General features: G+C 40.4%; 1 protein-coding gene across 1 annotated transcript in view; it reads left to right on the top strand.

The window, feature by feature from the left end:
- APPBP2 (amyloid beta precursor protein binding protein 2) overlaps positions 1-27007 on the top strand; it is a 44585-nt gene continuing 17578 nt past the window's right edge. Inside the window, exons 1-5 of the mRNA XM_080922219.1 lie at positions 1-397; positions 16889-16977; positions 18044-18195; positions 18881-19004; positions 23473-23641. Coding sequence (XP_080778345.1) covers positions 260-397; positions 16889-16977; positions 18044-18195; positions 18881-19004; positions 23473-23641 — 672 coding nt within the window. The 5' untranslated portion in view covers positions 1-259. The remainder of the gene's footprint in view (positions 398-16888; positions 16978-18043; positions 18196-18880; positions 19005-23472; positions 23642-27007) is intronic.

Genomic DNA, 27007 nt, shown 5'->3' with positions numbered 1-27007 from the left:
CTCCTGTTGGGAATGTGAGGCTCTCGGTTCGGTCGCGCTCTGCGTTGGTCCCGATCTTCCCTGTCCGCCGCTGCTGCCGCCACCACCGCTAGCACCGTCTGCCCTCAGTCCGCGCGTGCACGCGGAGGCCCGGCAGCCGGGTCCGAGAGGCGCGCGCCCGCGTGGTCGCCGCCCCTCGGAAGCCTCCGGAGCCTCACACGGGTTCGCTACGGAGGGAGGCGGAGGCCTGCGGGAGGAGGCGGAGGAGGAGCGAGGGAAGATGGCGGCCGTGGAGCTCGAGTGGATCCCGGAGACGCTCTACAACACCGCCATCTCCGCTGTCGTGGACAACTACATCCGCTCGCGCCGCGACATCCGCTCCTTGCCGGAGAATATCCAGTTCGACGTTTACTACAAGGTACGGCGGATCTGCTCGGTCGGACCTCGCCGCCGCTCCCCGGCCGCACCCCCTTCCACGTCCACGGCCCGGCCCGTAGCCCTCGAGGCAGGGTTGGCTGCAGTGGCCGCTTTCTGAAATCCCACCACCCGCCACCCCCGCGTCTGCCTCCGGGTCTGTGCGGCCCGGGTAATTCTTGTGCGAGAGCTACCGGCCATCCCCTTGGGGGCCCCAGGGTAGGCCTGAGGGGAATGCTTGGCCCAGCTTGGTCCCACCCGGTCGGTCCTCTTGTCGCTGGGGTATTTTTTGCCCTGTCCTCTCTTGTGTTAGTATCAGTTGGCCTTCCCCCCCCCCCCCTTTGCTCCACTCCCAATTCTCCCTACTTTGTCATCTCGGCGGTCCTCTTTACCCGAGTAACTGCTCCCCCCCCCCCCCCCCCCCGGGTCCCTTTGCTGTTCGGAATTCCTTTACCTTTAAGTGATTTAGTTAGGGATTGTTGGAAATGGTGTGTGGGCTTCATTTGCATATCCTTGAAAGCTTTTGTGTGGTTTCCGGTTTTGTTTGTTTTTTTCGGTTTACACTTTGTGCTGGATTGGGAATTTTATTAATAGGAGAGTGTTGACTGGCTCTTTAGAAAGGACGAAGTGGAATTCCCTGAAAGCAAGAAGTAGAAATCTAAATTATGCCTGCCCATGTGTATGAAAAGTGTGATTTTGCAGCATTCTTGAGTCGCTCCCCCTCAAAAATCTAAATAGAAAGTCTTAAGTTGCTTCCCAAGGAGTTTCAAGGGTAAGTGTCCTTAGACGTGGACAATTTTTGCAGTGTTCTGAGAGGGAGGAGAACTTTATGGACTTGGAGCCACCCTTTTCCTCTCCCCCACATTCGAGTGTGAACACTGGCCTCATTCAGTGATCCTTGCTTTGAGTCAGCGAGAACTTCAGTTTCCCGTAGCCACTTTTGCAAAATGTGACCAGTAGAGGTTTTATTTTATTTTTAGATCTTTAGTATTACCTGATTAGTTAGTTGTCTCCCAACAGTGTAATTGAGAGCAGATTTTTATGTTCTTATATTTGGTGTTTTAGGGCATTTGTTTTATTAGAGAGGTTGTCTGCCTTTTCCAGCTTGAGACCATTTTTTCAGAATTAGCAACTGACATACTGCAGTCTATAAACCTTGCTGCTTTGCACCAACTCTTAACAGGTAAAATCATTTCCTCCTAAATTTCTGGCATGTGTTAAAATCCTTGGATTTAGAAGGAAACCTCTCTCCATTCCAAATGGTTTTGATACATTGATAACTTGTATGTGACTAATGTTAATTTTATGCATTTAAACATCGTCCCAAGGACAAATTTGCTTTTCTCAACCTGGAAAACTGCTGCAGTATGTGCTATTTCTGTCGATTTTACTAAGTCATATGCATACGTGTACACCTTCCAGAGCAAATCACTGGGACTCTAGCCAATAAAAATACCCTTCCTCTGAATTCTGTCAAAATGCTTTTGGTGTCTTTTAGTGCCTTTCATTAAAATTGAAGCCTTTCCTTTGCAGATTATTGTTAGCGTGAGCAGTGATGCTTTGGGCATGTGCCCTGGCCTGGCTCTGTGTAGTTCAGAGTTTTCATACCGCTTTTTTTTTGGGAACATTTTATTTTATAGTCAGATACTTATATGATCCTTGGTGCAGGGCTTGGAGCTGTGTTAAATACTGTTATCTGTTACTTTATTTAAGCCTTATAACTAAAGTAAGATAGAGTAGAATCCTGCTAAAATCTTGGTTCCTTTTCCTTTTTTAAAAAATAAGAATTTATTTTATTTATGAATACACACTGTAGCTGTCTTCAGACACACCAGAAGAGGGCATCAGATCCCATTACAGATGGTTGTGAGCCACCATCTTGTTGGGAATTGAACTCTGGACCTGGAAGAATAGTCAGTGCTCTTAACTGCTGACCGCTGAGCCATCTCTCCAGCCCTATTTATTTGTTTGTTTGTTTATTTATTTATTTATTCGTCTATCTATTTATTTATTTTTGCATGCTTATGCCATTCTGGAAGTTGAATCTAATGTTTAGCTCATGCTAGGCAAACATTCTATGGCATACCCAGATATCTCTTAATTTTTTATGTATTTATTTTGAGACAGGATTTCAACTTCTTGGCTGGCCTGGAGCTCTGTGAAGACCAGACTGGTTTCTTGACTCAGAGAGATACACCTGCCTCTGTCTCCTGGTACTGAGATTTAAGCCTGTGCTAGGGGGACTTAGTGCCAGACAAATCTCTATGATTTGAGGCCAACCTGACACACACACACACACACACACACACACACAAACACACACACACACACACACACACACACACACACACACACACACACGCCTTGTCTTAGAAAATAAAGTAAATAACACTAAGGCCTAGGCCACTTCCATGGCAGCTTTCTATTTTGATACAGTGTTTTAGCCCTAGTAGGCCTTGAAATGCTTCAGTCTTCAAGTAGCTAGGCTTACAGGCATGTACCACCATGTCCAGTTTAGGTTGCTTTTTAAAACAGCATGGGTTCTGACTGTAGAGATGGTGAAGTGGGTAAGAGCCCTTGGTGGGAACCAACTGTGGTGTTGTATTACTGTCTTTATTAAACCTAGCACCTGGACTGGGGAAGCAGTCAGATCTCTGAGTTCTAGGCCAGCCTGATTTTAGATGACAAGTTCCAGGGCAGCCAAAGTTACACAGAAAAAGCCTGTCTCAAAACAAAAAACCGAACCAACCAAACAAAAAATTTTACTTAGGATAAGAAACATTAGATTATCTCAGGAAAATGAACCAAGAGAAATGTAAAGCACAGAGGTCTGGAGACGCACTACACATGACACCGGCACAGTGACAGTCGAGGGAGACACTGAGTATAGGGCAGCCTAGAAAGAAATGAAAACAGTTTGTGAAGTTTCATAACATAATGAAGTTAAGGGAGATGCTGTATTTCAAATCAAATGGGAAAAGATCTTTGAGATGCTTTATTTAGATAACTGGCTGTTTGGTAGATTAGACCACTTCCTCAGATTATGTGCCACAGTGAACGCCATGAAGTTATAGTTTTAAATATAACTATTAGAATCAACAGAATAAGTTATCAGGTCAGTATCTTACTAAAATTTATCACTTAAAAAAGTAATTTTAAAGGTAATTTACAAATTACAAAAATATTAAATAAAAATAAATGAAAGGTAAAGGTTGCTTTTCTTGTGCACACTGCAGTGCTATCTTGGCGTGGAGAAGACTTTTCTAAGTCTGAAACCAGAAGCCTGGAGGAAAAAAAATGTGAGGACCTGAATTCAACTGTCAGAATAGACAGGAGAGTTCCCTGTATTAACGGGCCAGCCTAACCTAATTAATGAGCTTCAGGCCAGTATGTAACCCTGCTTCAAGAGAATGAGGTAGTCAGTGTCCCGAGCAACTACACTCAAGATTGTCCTCTGTGTCTCAAGTGCACAGTCAAAACTTGAGGGGAAAAAAAAGAATATTAATAGAAACCATTAGAGTGTTTGTAGGAATACAAATGGACATATCTTTTGGTTGTTATTGTTGCTTTGAGACATGGTTTCATTGTGTAGCCCTGGCTGTCCTGCCTCCTGAGTGCTGGAATTAAAGGCATGTGCCATCACGGCCTGACTGGCAACCTATCATTTTTAGTGTTTAAAGTTTATACTTGTGTTTCGTGGATCCACATATACACCTGCATATGGAGGACAGAACAACCTGGGGTAGCTTCCTCAGGCTCACCATTCTCTTGACACAGTGTCTCATTGGCTAGACTGGCTGACTACAGGCTCTCAGGGATCTTATTGTCTCCACCTTCCAGTGCTTCAAGTATTCAGCAGAGTGCAGTCCTTACCTGGATGCTAGGATTTAACTCTGGTCCTCATGCTTACAAAACAAGCAAGCACTTTATTGATTGAGCTAACTCCCCTGCCTCCATTTCCTTCCTCCCTCTGTTCTCTTACCTACCTTTCCCTTCTCTTCCCATCCTCTGATGTTGATGCATGGTCTCTTGTAGCCAAGGCTGCCCTAAAACTGATGAGCCTCTAGCCCAGTGGTTCTTAACCCGTGGGTCAAGAGCCTTTTCAGTTTCATATCAGATATTGTACATATTAGATCTTTATATTATTATTCATAACAGCAAAATAACAGGAAGTAGTAACAAAAATAACTGGTTGGGGTTACCACAACATGAGGGTATTAAAGAGTTGTAACATTAGGAAGGTTGAGAAACACTGATTTAGCCTCTTCCTCCTAAGTGGTAGGATTATAGGTACTTGCTACCATGCCTGGTTTTTGTTTCGTTTTGTTTTGGTTTTGTTTTTTTTTTTTTACATTTATTTGTTTTAGAGAGAGTGAGTGTATTTGTACACTTGTGCATTTGTACTTATGCCATGGTATTTGTGCACAAGCCAAAAGGACAAAATACTGGAGTAATTTCTCTTTCCACTCTTGAGCTCCAGAGATCAAACTCTGGTCAGGTTTGGTGGCAAGCATCTTCACCTGGTGAGCTGTATTGCCTGCCACACTTTATTCTTACTTTACTTTTTAAATGATGCGTGTTTCCGTGCAGGTATTCCTGTAGTGCAGAAGCGTAGTATCCCCTCAAGCTGGGAGTTTGGTGTGGTTATAAATGAACTTGTGTCCTCTGTAAGAACAGCGTGTGCTTCTAACTGCTAAGCCATCTTCGGCTCCCCTTCCCTGCTAGAAGTAGAGTGCTTGCCAGCATGTTGCTGTCCTCTTTAGCTAGACTATTGCACCATAAAATAAACCTTTTCTTTAAATTACACACACACACACACACACACACACACACACACAGAGAGAGAGAGAATAGGGTGATAGATGGACCTGCATTTGTCACGAAGCTCTAAGGTGACCATTTCTTATGTATGTGTAGATATATACATACAGATGTGGAGACCAGAGGAACCGTGCAGGTGTTGCTTCTCTCCTTCTACTGTGTGTGTTCTGGGTCCTCAGCCTTGGCAGCAAGCCTTTGCTCACTGAAACATCTTGTTAGTTAGCACAGAGGTACCTTTTTTTTTAATAATCTAGCATGGTGGCATATGCCTGGAATTCCAGCAGTCAGGAGGCTAAGATAAGTGGAAGTCAAGAAATTAAAGGCCAGCCTGGTAACCTGATGTAAATAATGAAATCCTGGTTTTATTGTTTAAAGTCATGTCCTTGTCACTTTTATTATAAAATCCAATCTCTCACTTATTTTACCCCTTCTTGTATTTAGATGCAAATCTAGAAATTTCACCTGTGATATTTTAGTAACTAATACTCTGGCATAATGCACATCTGATTTCAAATTGCTTGTTTCATTCAGGACCTTGAGTTCCACTTCTTAGTGGTGGGACTTTTCTAGAGACAGAATCTCATATAGCCTATGGTGGCCTTGAATTTCCTATGTGGCAAAGAATGGCTCTGTTCTGATCTGCCTCCCAAGCAGTGGGACTACAGACATGCACCTGCATACGCAGGTCTGCCAAGCACTCTATTAAGCTTCATCTCCAGTGGTTCTGGAATATATCTTTTTTGTGTGCCTGTGTTGAATATATCTAACATATAATGATGTGTAATGTGTGTGTACTTGCACACATGTGTACACCAAGATTAGAGAAGACATTGGGGGTCCTACTTTAACACTCTGCCTTATTAGCTTGAGAATGTCATGAGACCTGAAGCTAGGCTATTAGCCAGCAAGTTCTAGTGGTACACCTGTCTATGCTCCCACAGTGCTGTATTATACTCACATGTAGCCAGGACCAGTCTTACATTGGCGATGGGGATCTGAATTTAGGTCCTCTTTCTTGGGCAGTAGGTACTCTTACCCACGAGCAGTCTCCCCAGACCAGATATATATATATCTTAAGTCTCTTTTTAGCTGTAAGTTCATTTTCTTCCTCTTCATTTTTTTTCCCATTTTTTTCCTTTTTTAGAAATGGGTTATTTTGTTCTGTACCAGAATTTATGGAGTCTGAAATTTTGATGGTGGATATATGAAATGTCATTATCTTTCTACCTGGTTGCTTTTTTTTTTTTTTTTTTTTTTGTCTCTGAGAACTTCATGAGTTTCAATGGTTCGTAGCAGATTTGTTTGGTTTTGTGTGGGAGTGAGGTTATAGTAGGGGGTGTGTGTGTGTGTGTCTGTCTGTCTGTCTGTCTGTCTGTCGAGGTCAGAGGTCAACCGCACACACTCCCCCATCTCTGCCTCCTCGTTGCTGGGATTATAGGAGAGGCTGCCCTGCTTGTATATATTTTGGGCATTGAACTCAGGTTGACATGTTTGCTTTGCAACTGTTTTTGATGACTGAGCCAACTCCTTTTTCAATTTTTTGTTTTGTTCTGTTGCTGTTTTTCTGAGACAGCATCATAATACACAGAGAGGCCTGGAATTCAGAATCTTCTCACCTCAGCCTCCTGAGTATTAGAATTACAGATGTGCACTGTCACACTTTGCTGTTAGGCCAGGGTTTTGTTTTGTAGCCCCCCCCCCCCACTCTCTTGGAACTCACTATGTAAAACTCAAGAGATCCATCTGCTTTTGTCTCTCAAGTGCTGGGCTTAACCACCACCAGCTCAACTTTTATCTTCTTAGTATTTTGGCAACTGTAGATTTTCTGCAATCAAAAGCTTCAAACTAGCCAGGCAGTGGTGGTGCACACCTTTAATCCAGCATTCAGGAATAAGATATCTGTGAGTTTGAGGCCAGCCTAGTCTATAGAGTGAGTTTCAGACAGCTAGGGCTATGCAGAGAGACCCTGTTTCTGAAGGAGGGGAAAAAAGGGAAATGTCTATTTTTGTCTATAAATTAAAGCAGCCATATTCAGATTTTGTTCTCAAGTTTTTCATTTTTGTTGTATTCTCTATATTCTATAGTAGAAAAATGAGGTTGCTGTTCCACCAGCTACTAGCACTTTGTTCTAAAAAAGTTACTTAGATCACATATGGCAGTTAACACAGACCCACAGCTGCTGAAGGTACAGAAAATAAGACTGTGGAATGCTTAGCACATTCCCCCTTCCCAAAGCTCAGGGTTCATTGTGGAGTAAGGAACTTTAGCCTGTAAGGGTCAGAGGAAGGATATGACTACAGTGAGTCAGCAGGCCAGCTGCATATGTGAACTTGCAGCATCTGTGACAGCATGCACAAGTCCTGCTTTGAGCCAAACTGCATTCCCAGCATGATAGCCACTGGGAGAAGAGTCATTTCTCTTTAAAGATGTGCCCTTGGAGAGCAACCCGAGCACCAGTGGATGACCTACAATCAAGAGGATGTGGACAATGCAAACTAAATTTTGTTTTGTTGTTGTTGTTGTTTTAATTTTCTTTGAAAAGGGCACAAAGTTGGGTTAGCAAGGAAGGAAGCTGGATATGGAAGGAACTAGGAAAGGAAGGATTAAATATGATCCAAATACATTGTATAATAGTCTCAAAGAATTTGTACACATTTTTAAGGGGGCTGGAGAGATGGCTCAGTGGTTAAGAGAATTTACTGTTTATGCAGAGGACCAAGGTTCGGTTCCCAGCATCCTCTTGGTGGCTCAGAACAGGCCTGTAACTCTAATTCTAGGGGATATGATGCCATCTTCTGAGCGGTGGCTCCTATATGGATGTGTTGCACACACACACATATTCAGGTCTATACACATAGCTACATAATATAGATACATATTTAAAATACTCTCTTAAAAAAAGAAAACAATAAAGTTGAGTACTTAGAAAAAATTTGAAAGTTAATGTGAAAAGCATATAATAATATTCACTGTTAGACCTTTCTTATAAATGTGTCCATAGCATGGTTGGGGCAACATAACTTTTTTTTCCCAATTGTTAAAATAAAATATAATTTGCCCAACTAGATAAATGATCTTGTACAGTTCTATTCCTTATAAAACATTCATAATGAACTTATTTTGAAGAGATGCTGCGGAGAGAAACATAAACATCTGCCTCCATCTCCTCCAGCAACCTCCTCCCCCTCTTTCTCCTCTTCTGCTCCTCCTTTTCCTTGCCTACCTCTCCACTGTCTAATCATGTATCACCTTATTACCAACCCACATACCACCTTTTCTGTTTACTTTAAAAAAAAAACTTTACCTCTAAATGTAAGCTATGTACAATTATCACCACTTGAAAATATTCTAGATGACTATTTTCTCAAAGTTAATTAGCTTGGGTAGACTATAAAACTAAATTAGTCTTCAACTCTGTCGGAAATCTGAGAATGGCCAAACATCTAAAAACATAGGAAGCCTTACACAGTTTCCAGAGCTGAGAGAGGCTGTAGAGACAAATCTCCACTAGCAGTCCCCTGTTAGCAACATGTGAGAGTAAGTCTTTGACCTTCTGGCCCAGGATCACTGACAGACTTTGAAATGAAGAAATCTTAAAGGGCTGATAATTTTGGCTCGGCAAAGATTATCAAGTCAACTATTCTGCATAAAGTGTCCCTTTCTGGACAGTATTAGTCTGTAGTTTCTGCCCAGTGGCTACCTAGCCACGAAGTATACCTCACGTGGAGGTAGAGGTGCTCAATTTTTTCCACCAAAGGGGAACTGTAAGGTGCAGATAAGTCTCAACAAAAGATAAATAACATTAAATGTCATAATTTATGGATTTCTGACGGTTTTGAAAACCATCTAAAATACAAAAAGCATTTTTGAACTGTTAAGCCTTTAATGCTCTTGGCCATTTTTAATTGAAATATTTCAAAAACACCCTTTTATTGATTCAGAACCATGAGTTTGTTATCCAGACCTTAATTAGTATTGTTTAATCAACTAAAAACAGTGTATAAACCTTACATCTGTATCAAATAAATTCAATACCACTGTAAAGATTATAACTTCAACTTTGCAACAGTTAGAATGACTTACCAGTGAAGATGTGACTTTAGCTTAGTTACCAAAAGATTATGGCTGAACAAATCAATCTGGCTAATTTCTCCCTGTAAGATGATGACCATTTCCAAATTCTTCATAAAAAAGCCTTACACTAACCACTTTCTTCCCCAAAGTCCAGAGAATTGGGTGACAACTCTGCATAGCTTCTTCAAGCTGAATATAAGGGCATTGAGAATTTAGAAAGGGGGAAGGGGATGAGGAAGCCAGCCAGGCCTCAAGAAGGAAAGCCATAGTGATGATTGTTGTAGTCTCTAACGTCTGGAATCAGGCCAGTTCAGCATTCTGATGACAAGCTTCACCATAGTTGCACATTCTGTAATACATATAAAACTCAACAGAAAACATGTTAGTATTGAGATATATTTTGTTTGATCCTTTTGAATTTAGTTTTTCAGGTGGTCTACCTCTATTAAATCTAGTTCAATCTCTGGAAGGCACGTAGAGCCGAATCACACTTTTTAAAAACACAAAGATAAAACCTTTCTCCCAAAGTAGCATGTCCCTTAGTTGGCAACTAGAATATCTTGTATCTTGTATTCTTTCCCAGAGAAATAATACAAACACAACTCAACATCATACCCATTTTAAAACAATATAAGCAATTAAGATAACCATACTCATTAGCCAGCATCTGAGGAGCTACTTGGCTTTAGTGGGGTAATTCACAAAACAAACTAGCTCACTATCACTTCCAAATCAATAAGTAAGCAATTTGTAAAACCAGGACCTTGGTCCAAAGTATTTCAATCTGTCCAGCTCTCATTCTGGAGCGTCAGATCTTTATTTATTAGTAACTTTCCTAATATATGTCTGCAATCACTCTGGCGCACAAACCTCTATCAATAATAACCCTTTAACCTGTAAAAATCAACAGTCTCTCGGAGTCAGTGACTAATTTTCTCTAATTTTGAATCAACTTCATATATTTACTAAACAATTCTATAAAACCAGGACTTTAATCCAAAGTATTTCGATCTGTCCTTTTCTCAGTCTGGAGCGTCAGATCTTCATTTATTAATAACTTCCCTAACATACTTATGTATTCACTCTGCCTGGTGTACAGACTTCTTAGTTCTGAACCTCGGATGAAATTCTCACGTGATTCGGATGAGTTCTATACTCTCTTCTTCTAACTAGAAAAACAAACTTGACTTGTACATTAATTTTTTTATACCATCGTAAAACAAACCAGTTTTTAATACATTCTCTAAACCATTCTGTCAAAGAATCAAATAATTTTTAATCTCTCCTCTGTTCATGGTCACCTGCCTTCTCACAGCCTGTCAGCAGAGGCTGTGTCTGTGTTTGTTTCTTTTGTTTAAGGTTCCCATGCTTGAGACATTATATGACTCAACATGGCACTGGCCCCCTCTTGGAAAATAAAACTCTATAACTCTTAGGCTGAAACCTTAACTTTTTAGTAGATTCTTGTCCCACTTTGGGCGCCATCTGTTGCAGTGAATATTAAATATAATCTTTTATCGCCCCTGCGATCTCACTTTGCAGATGCTGCTCTAGTGTGGAGCCAAGCACACACATGCAGTCCCAACACCACTTGGCATGCCAGGCCGTCCTTGCTGCTTCTGCCCCAGGTGGATACAACTGCCCTGAAGTGTTCCATTTCTCCATTGCCCAGCACAAATATGACTCCAAAGCCCAGTAGTCTTTCAAGCAGGTTTATATATTAAATTCTTAATCTGCAAACCCTCTGCACAGTAAGATTACATCCAGTAAATGATACAAACCGCCCTTCTATATGAAGTAAGATGACATATATAAACCCTTAAAAATATTCATATCTACCTATGGCTAATTACGATCATCTTTCTTCTTGAGCTCCATTCCGGGACGACATATCTGTGTGAAAATTGGGATTTTTCTTAGGATCATATTTACCAACTTCTGAACTGTTTAAAGAAATAATAGAATAATAATACTGAATACTTGGTTGCTAATTTAAACTACAGAAAAGAGACTATTTTGAGTTTGTCTTTACTGAGTTTCAAGTTCATCCAATGGTGTTAACTACCAATTTGTATTATTCATTCAAAAAATGTAAATGCATATCTAGTACCAGGAATCATGCTGAAGACTGAGGATGTAATAGTGACTGAAGCCTTTATATCTACTTTATATAGACTGTAGAATTTTATAGAGTGATGATGGTTAACAAATGCTTCCCCTGTTTATTCTTTGAACTATATACTTTTTTCATTTATTCTCCATCTCCACCTCCCTTATCTCCCAGATCAATTCCTCCTCTGTTACCCTTTAAAAGGAAAGAAAGAGCATGCCTGCAAGGATAGCTACCACACAAGGCCTAAGCTAAGAAGATAGAGTAACTGGGCACAAACCCTTATCACAGCTGGATGAGGCAACCAAGTAGGAGGAAAAGGGTCTCAAACACAGGCAGAAGAGTCAGAGACACCCCCCACTCCCATTGTTGGGAGTCCTACAGGAACACCAAGCTACATAGCTATAGGGTATATCCAGAGGACCTGGCTCAGACCCATACAGGGTCCCTGTGTGAGCCCCTATGATCCCTGCTTAGTTGATTCAGTGGCTTGTGTTTTTGGTGTCCTCTGGCTTCTCTAAGCCTTCCTCCCCTCTTCTGAGGGGTTCTCCTGGTTCTGCCTAGTGTTTGGCTATGGGTCGATGCATCTGTTACCATCATTTGCCTCTCTGAAGACAATTCAATCTGAGTATAGCAGAGTATCATTAGGAATCATTTCATTGACTGTCATTGACTTTTTTTTTTCCAGTTCTGTTTGGTTCTCTCCTGACAAATACCTTCTTAGGTTAGTGTTTGTTTCCTTTGAGCCTACTTCTGGAAGAAAGCATACTGTATCATGGGAAAAATATAATGAATGGAATTTGAATTGAGAACGCTGAAAGAGCTCCACGAGGAAGTAGCATGTTAGTAGAGACAACTATAGTTATAAATTAACCAAAGAATTCTGGTCCTTGTACTTAATGTGGGGCAGTGGATATACCCAAAAGTCAGAGTTGAAAGAGCTAAGGAGGTAGAAATGTAGGCGACTAGGCCAAAAGGGGGAAAAAAGGTACAGGCAGATGACTTTCAGCAGGTGATTGCATTCAGGATTTTGGATTATGTTCTAAATGCATAGGGAGAGTGATTACAAGGAAGATTTAAAATGGGAATGACATATTTAGGGTGGTTTTGTTGTTTTTTTTTGAGTTAGAGTCTCCCCATATAGCTTCAGCTGGATTGGATCTTGCTGTGTAGACTAGGCTGGCCTCCAGCCTTTGTCCTTTCAGGTGCTGGGTTACAGGCATGTGCTACCATTCCTGCCCAATTTATGGTTTTTATTGTTGTTAGTTTTGGTTTTGGTTTTAAGACAGGGTCTTACTAAGTAGCTCTAGCTGGTCTCTAACTCACTGTGCCTTCCCCCTCCCCCATTTGCTGTTAGTATGATTGAAGGGTGACAAGAAGGGTAATGGAGAGACCAGGACTGCCAGACTGTTAGGGTAATGGAAGTAAAAGAAGGTGGTGGAAGTGGAGATTCTGAAATACAGATCACTGCAGATGTGTAAACCTTTAATGTATTTATCCAGATTCATGTACACACAGGTGTATTGTGGATATATATCTTCACTCTTACCATTATTTCACCCATTCTGTTGTTGTCCCCATGGTGGCTGAACCTCTGAAGGAAATGGTACCCTTTTGGGGAGGAGTGGTGTAGGCAAATACCAGTTTTTTTAATTGAAAATTCCAAAGTTTTACGTATGCATATATATTGTATATATAGTTAGACACACAGCCTTCAAACAGAAGTGATAGTACTCCCAGTTTGGGAGGAATTCACTTTGTCTATCATGGTATTCTTGATAACAATCCCCTCTCCTTTTAAGTTTTTTTTTTCTCCAAACATAAACGGGATAGACAAGTTTCTGTGTGTGAGTGGTCATGTAGTTGCTTTAGTTATTTCGGTGATTTTTAAAATAGCTTTTCTTAGACAGTAGTTTTGGACTTAATTTCTTGTTTGCTTGTTTCCTTTTCTTTGGTACAGGTTTGGCTATGTAGCCCTGACTGTCCAGGAACTCGGGTGTGCATACTTCCAACTCACAGTTCACCTGCCTCTGTCTCTGCCTCCAGAGTGCTGGGACTAAAGGTGTGAGCCACCACACCCAGTTGGCACTCACTTTCTTTTACATTCTTTACTAAAATTTCCATGTTTTTGTTAGAAATTAGATGTCACTGATTTGCATTCTAATTTGATGTTACTTTGAGTGTGTTTGATTTTGAATCAGTTTGGGGGCTGCCCTGCCTTTTCAGAGTAGCATGGACAAGGAAGGCTCTTGCTCCCTTCTGTTGTAACTAAGTTGTGTGGGGTTGGAGCTGACTTGCATTATTCAGGCAGTAGTTGCCTTTAGTTTTATTACAGAATGTTTACTTTGGTTCCTGGAAACCTTTGCTCTTAAAAACCTTGATCATTATTACACTGTGATTTTAGTCCTGGCCACAGGATTGGAGGCTGGAAGATCACAAGCTACTACACAGCGAGTTCAAGGCCAGCCAGGGCTGTATAAAGCTTAATCTCAAAAAGCAACAAAACCCATAAATCCCCTCTTATTCAGGCAGGTTTTTTAAAGCTAATAATTTATCAAGCAGATATCTGTATATAGGCAAACCCTACCTTGGAAACGAAAACATCAGGGATGCTGTTCACTCCTGAGCCCTCCGGTGAGAAGAGAGGAAGCCTTGGAAAAACAGGCTCCAAACAGGATACACCTGGTGAAGAAACAGATTGGATAGTACAACCTTAGGTTTTTATTTACATTGGTATTCTGCTTACATGTATGTCTGTGAGGATGTCAGATCCCCTGGAATTGGAATTAGAAAAGATGTGAGCTGTCATGTGGGTGCTTGAAACTGAACTCAGGTCCTTTGGAAGAGTTTTCTTTATATTTTCTTTTTGATTTTTAAAAATTTATCTATTCATAATATGTAAGTACCATGTAGCTCTCTTCAGACATACCAGAAGAGGGCATCAGATCTCATTATAGATGGTTGTGAGCCAACATGTGGTTGCTGGGATTTGAACTCAGTACCTCTGGAAGAGCAGTTAGTGCTCTAAACCTCTGAGCCATCTTTCCAGCCCTATATTTTCTTTAATGAGAAAAGAAACCTATTTACAAGGGCTCTAGAGCAGCTGGAGGGGATGAAGGCCTTGGGAAACAGAGAGGAGCCAAGTAGGTAGAAAGTCCTTGTATTTCTGACCTCCATCCTCCTTTCTCTTCTCTCCTCACATCTAGTTAGTCTTTAAAAGTCCACTTCGGCATTGAGACTGGTAAGGGAGGGCCTAGAGGTTGGAGGTAAAGATTCATTTAACTCTGCCCTTTGTTCTTGGGGTCTATCTGAGGCAGAAGCTTGATGGGCTATAGCCCCATTTCCAGTTCCACTTGGAACTCCTGGATGGATGTGGAGGGTGTTGGGGGCCTCAGGAAAAGGTGTGGATAGGTATAACATCAGGCATCTGCCAATGGGGATAATGAAGCTTCCCGTCATGTTGTGTGTTATCTTGTCCATATCCCCCTAGCACCTCAAGTGAGGAAGGATAAGAGTTGCTTTGTTGGAGTGTTGGATGATAAGGTCATCAGGATTGAGATTGAAGAGAAGCAATCATTTGCCGAGGAACTGAGACACTACAGTTCATCAAAGAAGCTGGGGACCTAGGCTTCTAGCAAGGAGAGCCTGAGTCAGGTCTGGGCTCCAGAAGAGCCAGGTGGCTTTAGGTGTCATCTGAGATTTGGATACCTTTGTGCAGGCATGAGCTTTGATGTTGGAAAACTTGAACTCTGTGTAGATGGAGTTCATCTTCCATTTCTATTTTATAAAAGAAAGTCTAAGGTTGATAAAGAAGAGCCAGTCGTTTGGGGTAAGGGTCTAGGGGGACATGTTTTTGTATGCTGTGCATGTTTCAACACTCAAGTTGTGTGAATGCATGTGCATATGTGCAGTGGAATGCTTGTCAGTGTATATGGAAGTCTGAGGATTATCTTGTCAGTCCTCACCGCCCTTGTTTTTCTGTTGTGTGCACCTGTCTCCACCTCCTATCTTCCCCATAGTGTTGCTGCGATTACAGCCTCATGCTTGTGTAGCACATGCTTTACCCACTGAGCCATTGGATGATTTTGTCTTGGAGGGTTGTTTTGTTTTTGGTAGGAATTTCAGAGTATCTCAGTCAGTACTTTTTTTGGTTTTGCTTTACATTATTTTTCCCATAAAATTGGAATTTGGTAATAAATTCTCAGCTTGGGCTGGAGAGATGGCTCAGCAGTTAAGAGCACTGACTGCTCTTCCAGAGGTCCTGAGTTCAATTCCCAGCAACCACATGGTGGTTCATAACCATGTAATGGGATCTGATGCCCTCTTCTGGTATGTCTGAAGACAGCTACAGTGTACTTATATAAATAAAATAAATAAATCTTAAAAATATATTCTCAGCTTTATTTTTTTCTTAATTCGATAATGCCTAATTTATGAGTATAAACTGCCTTCCTTTTTTTTTTTTTGCGCAACTAATGTTCTCATCAATTGAGTTAAATATTAAGAAGTTGTAAATACAAAGTGAACTAAGATAAAAAAATCTTTTAAGCTTTTTTATTTTGTATGAGTGTTTTGACTGATTATATATATATCTGTGTGCCATGTGTTTGCCTGGTGGTGAGGAAGCCAGTAGAGTGTGTTATAGCCTATGCCATTGGAGTTACAGTTGAGAAGCCACCATGTGGGTGCTAGAAACCAAACTTGGGTCCCCTGAAGATCAACCAGTCTCTTAACTGATGAGCCATCTCTCTAGCCCTTTTTCATATTTGTTTCTCTTTAAGGATGTTATTAATTAGTTTAACTGTTTGGACATTTGTGCGTGTGTGGAGCTCAGAAGACAGTTGAAGGAGTCAGTTCTCTGCTTCCACCCTGGGGGTCCCTGTGCCTGAGCTCCCGTTGTCAGGCTTAGTTATGAAATTTCTTACCCATCTTGGCAGTTCTTTTAAAAACCAGTTCTAACAAGTCAGACTCTATGAACCCTGTCATCCTGGATCTATAGATAGCTGTATTGTATAAAGTTAGTGCTTGTGGAATATATGCAGAACTAAACTGAGGATTTAAATGGGCTGAGGGGCTCCAATGTAACATCTTGACAGACTGTTTTCTATATACTGCTTTTGCTATCAGTGCTTACTTCCTGGTACTTTACCATGTTCCAGATGCTTCAGTTTCACAGTAGTAATCCTGAACAATTATGTACAGTTGTTAGGTTTTAATATGTCGCAGAAATTTCATTATATATTTTTCTTTGTGGAGTTGGGCAGTAATGCATTGCGCATGTCTTTAATCCTGGCATAGGCAGATGGATTTCTGATTTCAAGGCTCACTTGGTCTAGACTTGAAGTCCAGGATACTTAAGATTACACACAGAAACCCTGTCAAAAAATTTTTTTAAAATCCTTTATTACAATCCAGTTTTTTTTTAATCACAAAGTTAAAAGTTGAATTTAAAAGTTTGAAATAATTATTTTTCTTTTTTTATTATTACAGCTTTACCAACAGGGACGCTTATGTCAACTTGGCAGTGAATTCTGTGAATTGGAAGTTTTTGCTAAAGTTTTGAGAGCTTTGGATAAAAGGTAAATTTGCATGTGTGTGTATAAGCTTTCTTTCTTGCTTCCTTTTCTCATGTGGCTCAAAATGGCCTTGAACTTGTCTAAACTTCTGATCCTCCTGCCTCAATTTGAACTCTTGAATTACAGATGAGAGACAGGTTCTCACACAACCACTACAACAAAACCAAAAACCTACATAAAAATATTTAAAAATGCATATAATTCAATAATATTAAATATAGTTGTTTAACCATTAGTAATAGACATTTCCAGAATGTTTTCACTATCAAAACAAAAGTTAAGAATAGACACAAGGGGCTGGAGAGATGGCTCAGTGGTTAAGAGCACTGAATGTGTTTTCAGAGGTCCTGAGTTCAAGTCCCAGTAACCACATGGTGGTTCAAAACCATCTGTAATGGAATCTGATCTCCTCTGCTGGTGTATCTAAAGACAGCTGCAGTGTACTTATATAATAAATAAATAAATCTTAAAAAAAAAAATAGAATAGACACAAAGCCTACCACTGAATGCTATGATAGCAGAATCTATGACATGGGAATTACAGTTCAATGAAAAGTCTTGAAGAACAAGATGATAATGATAGCCACACTTTCTATAGTGGGAATAGGTCAGAGAACATGTTTATACTTTATAAATACACAGAGTACTTACTGAAGGGTCAGGCAGTTTGGCTTTGTTTTGAGGCAGGGCTCATGTTTGGGTGTTGGTCCTCACCTTACACCTTACTTGAGACAGTATTTCTCTTAGTGTTCTCTGACCCTGAGCCTCTAGCAAGTCTGGGCACACTGGGATTGCTGGTATTTGTGCTGCTGTGACCATACTTAGGTTGTCAGGCTTTTGAGGCAAGTGATGAGCCATCTACCTAGCCTGTTGTCTCTTTACTTTGGAATGTATGTGATATGTGATGCTTTTTTTTTTTTTTTTTAACACACTTAGCCTCACTCACCTTATTCTGTTGGGGAAACAGATACCTCTCTATATCTAATAGGTATATTTAATGGAGAGTCAGCTAGCTCTAAAGGGATACAATCAAGTGGCCTCTCAAGAACCACTTTTCTCTTTTCTGCAGACATTTGCTCCACCACTGTTTTCAGGCTCTGATGGACCATGGTGTTAAGGTTGCTTCCGTCTTGGCCTACTCCTTCAGTAGACGGTGCTCGTACATAGCAGAGTCAGACGCTGCAGTAAAGGAGAAGGCCATCCAGGTTGGCTTTGTCTTAGGTGAGTAATGGCAAAGGAGAGGGGCATTTTACTCTGCAGTGGTCTTGTAGTTAAACCTTCTACTTAGAAGTTCCCAGTCTATATAGGCAGGTTGTGAGCAACTGTCATACCTATGGTGGCCTACTCAAGTAGGACTCTGTAAATCCTGAACCTTTCTGGCATTCCAGCCCAGGGTAGTAATGACAGCTCTTATATATGAGGAAGTGGACTTAGACAAGTTGAGCAAGTAGACCAGCCCATGGCATTGAATGAGCTATGATTAGCATGAGTTTTGTCTGTGATCCCAAGCATGACTTTTTGTTGTGTCAGGCCATCATCAAACTCTTTAGCTACTTACTGTTTACTGTATGCTGTGGCATGAGACATAAGTCTTTTCAGGGCCCTGTTTTAATTTTCAACTCCAAAAGTAGTTATTTTTAATTTTGGACAAGCTACTGTATGGGTAGCAGAAACATTATAGTATCCTGGAAAGATTTATACATATAGAAAAAGATTGTTTGATAATTTTGTAACCTGAGTAGTTTCACAGCTATACAGAGTTCAAAGTTATGTTTTAGGCAATTATTACTTCCTTCTATATGATGTTAATATTAGGAACTTTTTAGTTCAGAAGTGTTTTACTGTAAAGGTGTTTACTCTCAGGCCATTCACTGAATCATTTCGTGTTGCTGCTTTTGTTCTTCAGGTGGCTTTCTTTCTGATGCAGGCTGGTACAGTGACGCTGAGAAGGTTTTTCTGTCCTGTCTTCAGTTATGTACGCTACATGATGAGATGCTCCACTGGTTTCGAGCAGTGGAGTGTTGTGTGAGGTAAGCTTAGCAGATCCTGTGATTAGGTGGCACTTAGTGCTAGTGCTTTGGGCTCAGAATTCTGCCCTTGTTACCAACAGTTGGTTAAGTCTTTGCATCATAGTTTCATTAGTCTAATCTCCCATTTCTAAAATGTTACTAACATGTTTTATACACACACACACACACACACACACACACACACGTGTGTGTGTGTGCAGAGACAAGAGTTTTTTTTATGTAGTCCAGGCTGGACTCAAACTCTGCCTCTCAAGTGCTGGAATTAAAGTATGCAACACCATGCCTTGCCTTGCCTTTTTTTTAAATAAAGTAAAAACTTCCTTGAAGGTTGGGCAGGAAACTACTTGAACATGAATTTAAAGAGAATCAGAATTTCATATTTTAATTTCCTAAAGTCCAATAGTAAATAGAAATAGTAAAAGAAAATAGTGGTATCTCAGTTTTTGAATAAACTAGTATATACCTTATTGAATTTTTAGGACAAAGGAAAACATTTTCAAATCTACCAAGACTCAGGACATCCCGGTGTATACTAGTGGATACCCTGTGGGTATTACAAGGCAGTGCCAGAGCCTTTGGTAACCTCTGAGTCAGACTAGCAAGAGGAATGGCATCCCTGTTCTACTACTGCTTTAAATTAGTCCTGTGCAGAAGTTGTCAGTGCTTCAGTAAGCTCAGGCTCTGTCATCAAGCAGGGGAGCAGGAATGGCTCACTTAGAGAGCTGCCTGTGTGCTGCATCGAAGTGATCTCTGTTAGTGTAAATCCAACTAATGAAATGGGGGGGGGGGTCAGAATCGAGACATGGCTGCTACCTTCTAGAAGTTAGAACCATAAGGGAATCTTATAGAAAGTTATACATTGTCAATCGGAAATTTAGACTAACGGAACAAATATCTAGAAATGCACAAACCATCCAAATGATGGTAGGAAAAAAGCATTGAACATCTCAACTGATCCATAACAAATAGAAATTTGTAAATTTTTACTAAGAAGAAATTGCAAATTTTCTTACCAAAGAAAATCTAGGACCAAAAGATTTTGCCGGTGAATTATTTCAAGCATTTGAAGAGTTAGCACTGGTCCATTCCAAACAACTAGAATACTAAAGAAGAGTCTCTTTCCAACTCATTTTATGAGGCCACTATGACCCCATTAATGAAAGCCCAGGAAAAACATTATAAGACAATTAGAGTCCAGTACCTCCTTAAATACAGATCAGAAATCCTTAACAAAATACTAACAAATCAAACCTAAAATAATATTTAAAACAATTTATATTGTGATCTTAAAGTGAGACTTAAGCCAAGAATGCAAGATTACTTCGACATAAGAAAATCAAGCAATATACAATACCATTATAATAGACTGAATAAAAAGTATGATAGTTTTTTCAACAGTGAACGTTGAAAAAGTTTGACAAGGCCAGCTATCTTTTTTTTTTTTTTTTAATATTTATTTATTGAGTACACTGTAGCTGTCTTCAGACACACCAGAAGAGGGCATCAGATCCCATCCACCATGTAGTTGCTGGTAATTGAACTCAGGATCTCTGGAAGAGCAGTCAGTGCTCCTAAGTGCTGAGCCATCTCTCCAGCCCCTGTCCTTTTTAAGTAAAAACATGCAGAAATCTAGGGCTAGATGAGAACCTCTTTGATATAACAAAGAACATTTATGGCAGACCTATGGTGGTATATGCCTGCAACACCAGCCTGAGCTACATAGCAGAGCGTGTCTCAAAGAACCATATAGGGTGGTACCATGGGAAGGACTTGGAGAGAAATGGAAAAAAAACAGTTAACTTGGCAGTACGCTGGATGGTTTTTTTCATTAGATCAAGAGAAAGGTAAAGGATGTCTTCTACTAGAGGTAATCAGTATTATGTTGGAATTTTTCATCAAAGTAGGCAAGAAGAAGAAATAGCATCTGAACTGGAGATGGAAAAGGATGGCATTGATTGAACTCAGAGACTTGTGACTAGGTGTAGTGGTATGCATCTGTAATCCTAGCACTTGGGAGGTCGAGGTATTGGCATTAATGAGAACAACCAAAATCCCTATCAGCACTTGGGACACAGCAAGATCCTGTCAGTCTTCTTTCCTGTCTGTGCACCCAGCTTGTTCTTACTGGTTTTCTTTCAGATAGGGCTTAAGTATATATCCAAGGCTGGCAAGAAACTCAGTTCTCCTGCCTGAGCCTTCTGAGTGTTGGTACAGGGTACACTATCATTCTCACCTATTTTGGCTCAAAGACAGCCTACAGAATGGGAAACAGTATTTGCAAATCAGGTATCAAGGGTCCAATATCCAGAGTGTATCAAGAACTACAACTCAATAGCAAATGACCCAAGTTTTTAAATAGACAAGGACTGAGTAAACCCTTTCCATAGAACCTGTGAGATCACTGTTGAGCATATGGAGAAATGTTAGTAACAGAGCTATAAGTCAAACACATTAGAAGATACTACTTCACATGTACCACGGTCATGTAGGCTTTTGTTTTAATGAGCTAGAGAGGTTAGCTCAGTGGCAAGAGCTCTTGCTCAGCATGTTTCATATTCCAGGATGGATTTCCAGTAATGCCAAAACAAGCAGAAAGTTGGTATCAAGGGTGAAGAGAATCTGCAAACCTTGCATGCTGTTGCTGAGTGTAACATGATACGGCTGCACAGTGTAGTTTACAGCTTCTGAGAATCTAAACATAGAATTACCATATGGCCTGGTCATTGCACTCCAAGGTGCATATTCAAGAGTGGTTGGAGAGTTGCAGAGATGGCTCAGCAGTTAAGAGCACTGACTGCTTCTCCAGAGGTCCTGAGTTCAATTTCCAACAACCACATGGTGGCTCACAACCATCTGTAATGAGATCTGATGTTCTCTTCTGGTGTGTCTGAAGATAGCTATAGTGTACTTATATATAATAAATAAATGAATCTTTAAAAAAAATAGAATGGCTGGAGATACGGTCCAGTGGCTAAGAGCACATACTCAGTTTTTGGTTTTTGAGACAGGGTTTCTCTTTGTAGCTCTGGATATCCTGAAACTTACTCTGTAGACCAGGCTGGTCTTAAACTCACCTGCCTCTATCTGCCAAGGGCTGGTACTAAAGATGCTCTCTGTCACTGATCAGTTTATATTTTATACTTGTATAGGGTATGAATTTGATTCCCAGAACCTACATCAGGCAGATCACAACTGCCTGTAACTCCAGCTTTAGGATCTCATACCTCTCTGACATCATACATAGGTATACATATATACACGTAAATAAATAATAAGAAAACAAGCAGAGACTTGAGATTTGTATCCTGTGTCACAAGAGCTAGAAGGTGAAAAGAATCCAAGTCTCTATCTGCAGATAAAAAGATACTTGTCCTGAGGATGGCCTTAAACTCATTCTGTAACCCAGGCAGGTTATTGTGAAAGACATGCCAACAGCCACACTCGAGTATCTATTGCTTTTTACTCATGTATCCTTCTTCATACTTGAATTCACTGCTCAAAAACAGTCATTCCACCTACCATTCTAGAGCAGTGTGATTAATCAGCCCTCTCTCTTCCTTTTCTGCAGAGTGCTAGGGAATGAACATAGGCCTCTCACATGCTAGGCAAAGGCTCTAATACCTAGTTATGCCTGCCTTTTAGGGAGGGTTTTGTTTATTTTTTTAAGCAGTTACATTATTTAGGCCTAGCTCTGTCTAGAGTACTGGTATAATTGCCCTGCTTGGTTTTCTTTCAAATGTCTTTTGTGCTTTTATTGGCTCTGAGTTTGAAGCATTTTCAAAAAATTGTATTGGCCCCATAGATGATTATGGCATTCAGCCAGCAATGTAATAGGTACATGTTTGCTCTGACAGCTGTTCTTATTTCATACATTCTGTAGATACATAGTCTACTACTGCCTAGGAGTTATTAGTCTCATCTAATTTAATTGTCAGTAGGATGCACTTTATTTTGTGTAGCAAGCATACTCAGGATTTTCTGCCACAGGGAGTAGAGGACAAATAGATCTTACAGTCCTATTTGAATTTACCTTAGTGGGCCAGTCAGCAGAAATGAGCACAGCCAGCAGTAGTGGCAAATGCTAAAATGATTAAGACCAGGTGGGAGTGGGTCAGATTCATCTGTCTTCACTATTTTCTGTGTTAGATCTGAATTTGGAACAAAAAGGTGTGTGTGTGTGTGTGTGTGTGTGTGTGTGTGTGTGTGTGTGTGTGTGTGTGTGTGTTTGCTTGGTTAGCACAAGTTAAGTACACAACAAAATATCTGAATATTTAGAGAATGCAAGAAATCAGACAAGATCAATCACTAAGCTTTTAGCACTATCAGTGCCATATCAGATAAAATGGTTCATTCAGATGCAGAAAGGCAGCCTGCTCTCAAGTCTGCCTTGCTGTTGTATCATTTTTAAGAGGTTGTCAGGGCCACTGTCCTGATAGCACCAAAAGTAAAGCAGTTTTGTCTTTTACAGGTTGCTTCATGTGCGAAATGGAAATTGTAAATATCATCTAGGTGAAGAAACATTTAAATTAGCTCAGACATACATGGATAAGCTGTCTAAACATGGCCAGCAAGCGAATAGAGCTGCTCTCTATGGAGAACTATGTGCACTCCTGTTTGCAAAAAGCCACTATGATGAGGTAAGTTGACTTGTTGTTTTGAGACAGGATGTTTGTAGCCCACACTGGCCTTGAAAATGTGATATTCTGACTTCAGTCTGTCTGGGGTTGCAGGCATGTGCCACACAGTGCATGGTCTTCTCTTAAACGTCTTCTAAATTGCATTTCATCTATTGGGTGGTCTTCAGGGTTATTTTTCTGTTCAGTTTTTTAAATACAGGTATCCCAGACCAACTGCAGGTTCATGATTTTTCTCTTTCTGCCTCTTGAGTGCTTCATTCAGATTAATGGCCTGTACCACTATTCCCAGCTTTCATGTATTAAGTTCATATAATAGATTTTATTGCAAAGTGGAAAAATACTTAATTTTCTAATGAAATATGTAAAAGCCAAGCAGGAGTGTTTGTGAGGTGAACCTTAAGTATTGCAAGTAAAATACAGGGCTTTTAAATTTTTTGTGCAGGTGTTTGTCTGCCCAACTTGCTTTAAGGAAATCCTTATGAAGATTGAATCTTAATCAGTGCATTTGGTTATATGTCATTCTAGGTTAATTATTTAAACATGAGTTTGAACATATAAGTATTTAATTTGCCAAGCATCCGACTACAAAAATGTTGTAAAACTTCATTATAGTTAACATAGTTCTAAAAATGTTTTTGTACTACTTTGAAATAAAATTAGCGGTCCTAGTTAGCATTTCTGTTGCTGTGATAAAGTGCCATGGCCAAGAAGCTGCTGCAGAGGCCATGGGGGAGTGCATCAGGTCCATGGCCCAATAGGTCTTACCCACATCAGTCATCAACCAAGAAAATGTCCCATAGGCTTGCCGCAGGCCAATCATGTGGGGCATTTTATTAAAGTTCCTTCCTCTCAGATGACTCACTATCAAACTGACATAAAAACTAGGTAGCACAGTTCTTTAGAACCGTGGGCCAGGTTTTGGGACCCAGGTCTGGTAAGTTTAGTAGCTTTTATTTGCATCAGTTGTTTTGAATAGCAGTGCTTCCTGAGTGAAACAGAAGAAATGGGAACTTGCAGAAGATAACATGTAATTATTCTTCTCCATTCCCTTGAACTTCCGAAATTTTTGTATGTTGTGAAAAGAGGTACATATGGTCAGTGTTGGGGTTTTCTTCCGGAGCTGTCTGTCTACCTTGGGTGGGTTTTTTCTTTAAGATTTCTTATTTATGTGTTTGCATGTATGTTTGTGTGTTGCTACGTGCGCATGACTACAGAGATTCCCAAGGAGGCTAGAAAAATTTGCTGAACCCCCTGTGGGTGTGAGTAATCTATTTTGGATGCTAGGAACTGAATTTGGTTCATATGTAAAACCAGAAGGTGCTCTTAACCCCTGTCATCATGTGAGTGCATGTTCAGTATGCATGAGTGTACATGTATATATTCACATGTGTAAGAGCATGTACGTGGGTACATGTGTAGGTGTTCATGTGGAAGTCCAGGGTTTAGACAGGAAATCTCAATCCCTGTTCCACCTTGAGGTCGGATCTCTGAGTTAAACCCAGGACTTATCAAAATGGGTAGGGTAGTCCAGTCAGTCAGATTGCTGGTAGGGCAGGATCCCCTGTCTCCACCTCCTGAGGCTAGAATTAAGAAGTGAATTCCCCACCACCACACCCCCTTACGGGTACCTGGGGCTCCATGACCAGGCTCAGGTAAGCTACACTCTAGGCCCCTGCACTGGCATAAGTGTGCACATCATCTCAACTTTTTGCCAGGGTTTTGGGGATCAGACTCTCAGGTCCTCAACTTGTGTAGTATGCACTTTACTGAACTATTTCCCTTATTCCCCAAATTATTTTGTTTTTTGATATAATAGCAATTGTCACTATCCAGGATAATTTATTTTGCCTTTATTTTTAACCTGCTAATCACTAAGAAAAGGTCATTTTTGTTTATTTTGCCTCATATTACACAGATGCTAGCTCATTGCCTGCCACTTGACCTTTATGCTAGGCCTCCGGCATTCTGGTTCTCTTGAAAGAGGCAAGAATTGGTCTTGTGAGAAATTAGGGTTGCTTTTCAATGATAAAACAGTTATGTGTCTTAAGTCTAAGTTACTTTGCCGTGGTAGCTGGCTCACCTGTCTGAGTTCCTCTGACTTCAACTGAAGACAGAGTCTTTGATGTTTAGCACCTTATCATTAAACAGTTGGGGATTAAGTAAAGGGTTAATTGTTAGGTTTTTTTTTTTTTTTTTTTTTTTTTTTTTTTTTTTCCTTATTGGGGCAGGGGTTTTGGAGCAGTATACTTTTATTGAACAAAGAGAAGAGAGTCAATTGCAGAAGGAAAAACTTCTACACAAGTAGTTATGCATAAACTCACATTCATATACAAATTTATGAATACACACTCATACACACTTCATGCAATCCAGTTGGGTCTGGCTATATAAGTTTATGTCTGTTATGCAGGTAAAGGCAAACTCAAGATACAGTGAGGCCTATCATTGGACTAGAAGGAAAGATAGGCAGGGAAAAAGTTTTAGAGGAGGGAGAGGAGTGAAGATGGAGGCAGAGTAGATTTTCTCTCTGTGCATCTCTGAATCGATATAGATTGTTATAATTATTTTATAAGGGATGGAATTGTACAGAATGATTTGACTTGTCTAGGTGGGCAAATTATATTATACCAATTGGATCAGAGTTTATTGTATGGTGTTTTCTTTCACATGGCGACTCAGTTGAGTTCAAGAGAAGGTGCAGTGGCAGGATGCACCAAGCCTGCTATGGAATTGGGAAATGTGAGCCTGGTGTGGTAACAACCCTCCAACGGAATTGTGTGAGGGAAGCCGCCACTGAAATAAATTAATGTTAGTTCCATATGGTACTACAGTGCCGGAATTAACACCAGGGAGCAACTGCCTGGGTCAGAGAGTACCAGGGGGTCATTGTGGGGTGGTGATGCGTGGGAAATGGTCACACTTTTTTAATATTTACTGCAACACAGCTACTTACTTATCTCATAATTACATACTTATATACACGTCTGTACCTATATGTGCATAGACAGCAAAAGCAGAAAGAACTCATTCATTCTGGGTGAGAAATGAGCTCTGATCTTTATTTGCATAGAGAAAGAAAAAGCTTCTAACCTTTTATTGCTAAATGAGTTAAACTGAAGTCTATAAGAAAAAAGCTTTGTCCTCTTTAGAAAGACTAAGCCTTCCTTGTTGTTAAGAAGTGACCTGTTCAGCCATGGTGAAGAGAAGCCTGCCTGCTCTTTCTGCTTCTGCAGCTGCTTCTCTGTCCCTTTTTCTCTCTGCATTTTGCATATCACTCTCTTCTTCTGTTCCTGTCCTGTTGTCCTTTATTTCTAAGGGTAAATAAAAGGGGGGGGGGAACCTATCAGACTCTATGCTCTCTAGATT

Source organism: Micromys minutus, assembly GCF_963924665.1.
Source record: "Micromys minutus genome assembly, chromosome: 10".
Classification (NCBI taxonomy): Eukaryota; Metazoa; Chordata; class Mammalia; order Rodentia; family Muridae; genus Micromys; species Micromys minutus.
Note: the sequence above shows the minus strand (reverse complement) of the source record. Positions and strands in the feature narration are given on the sequence as shown.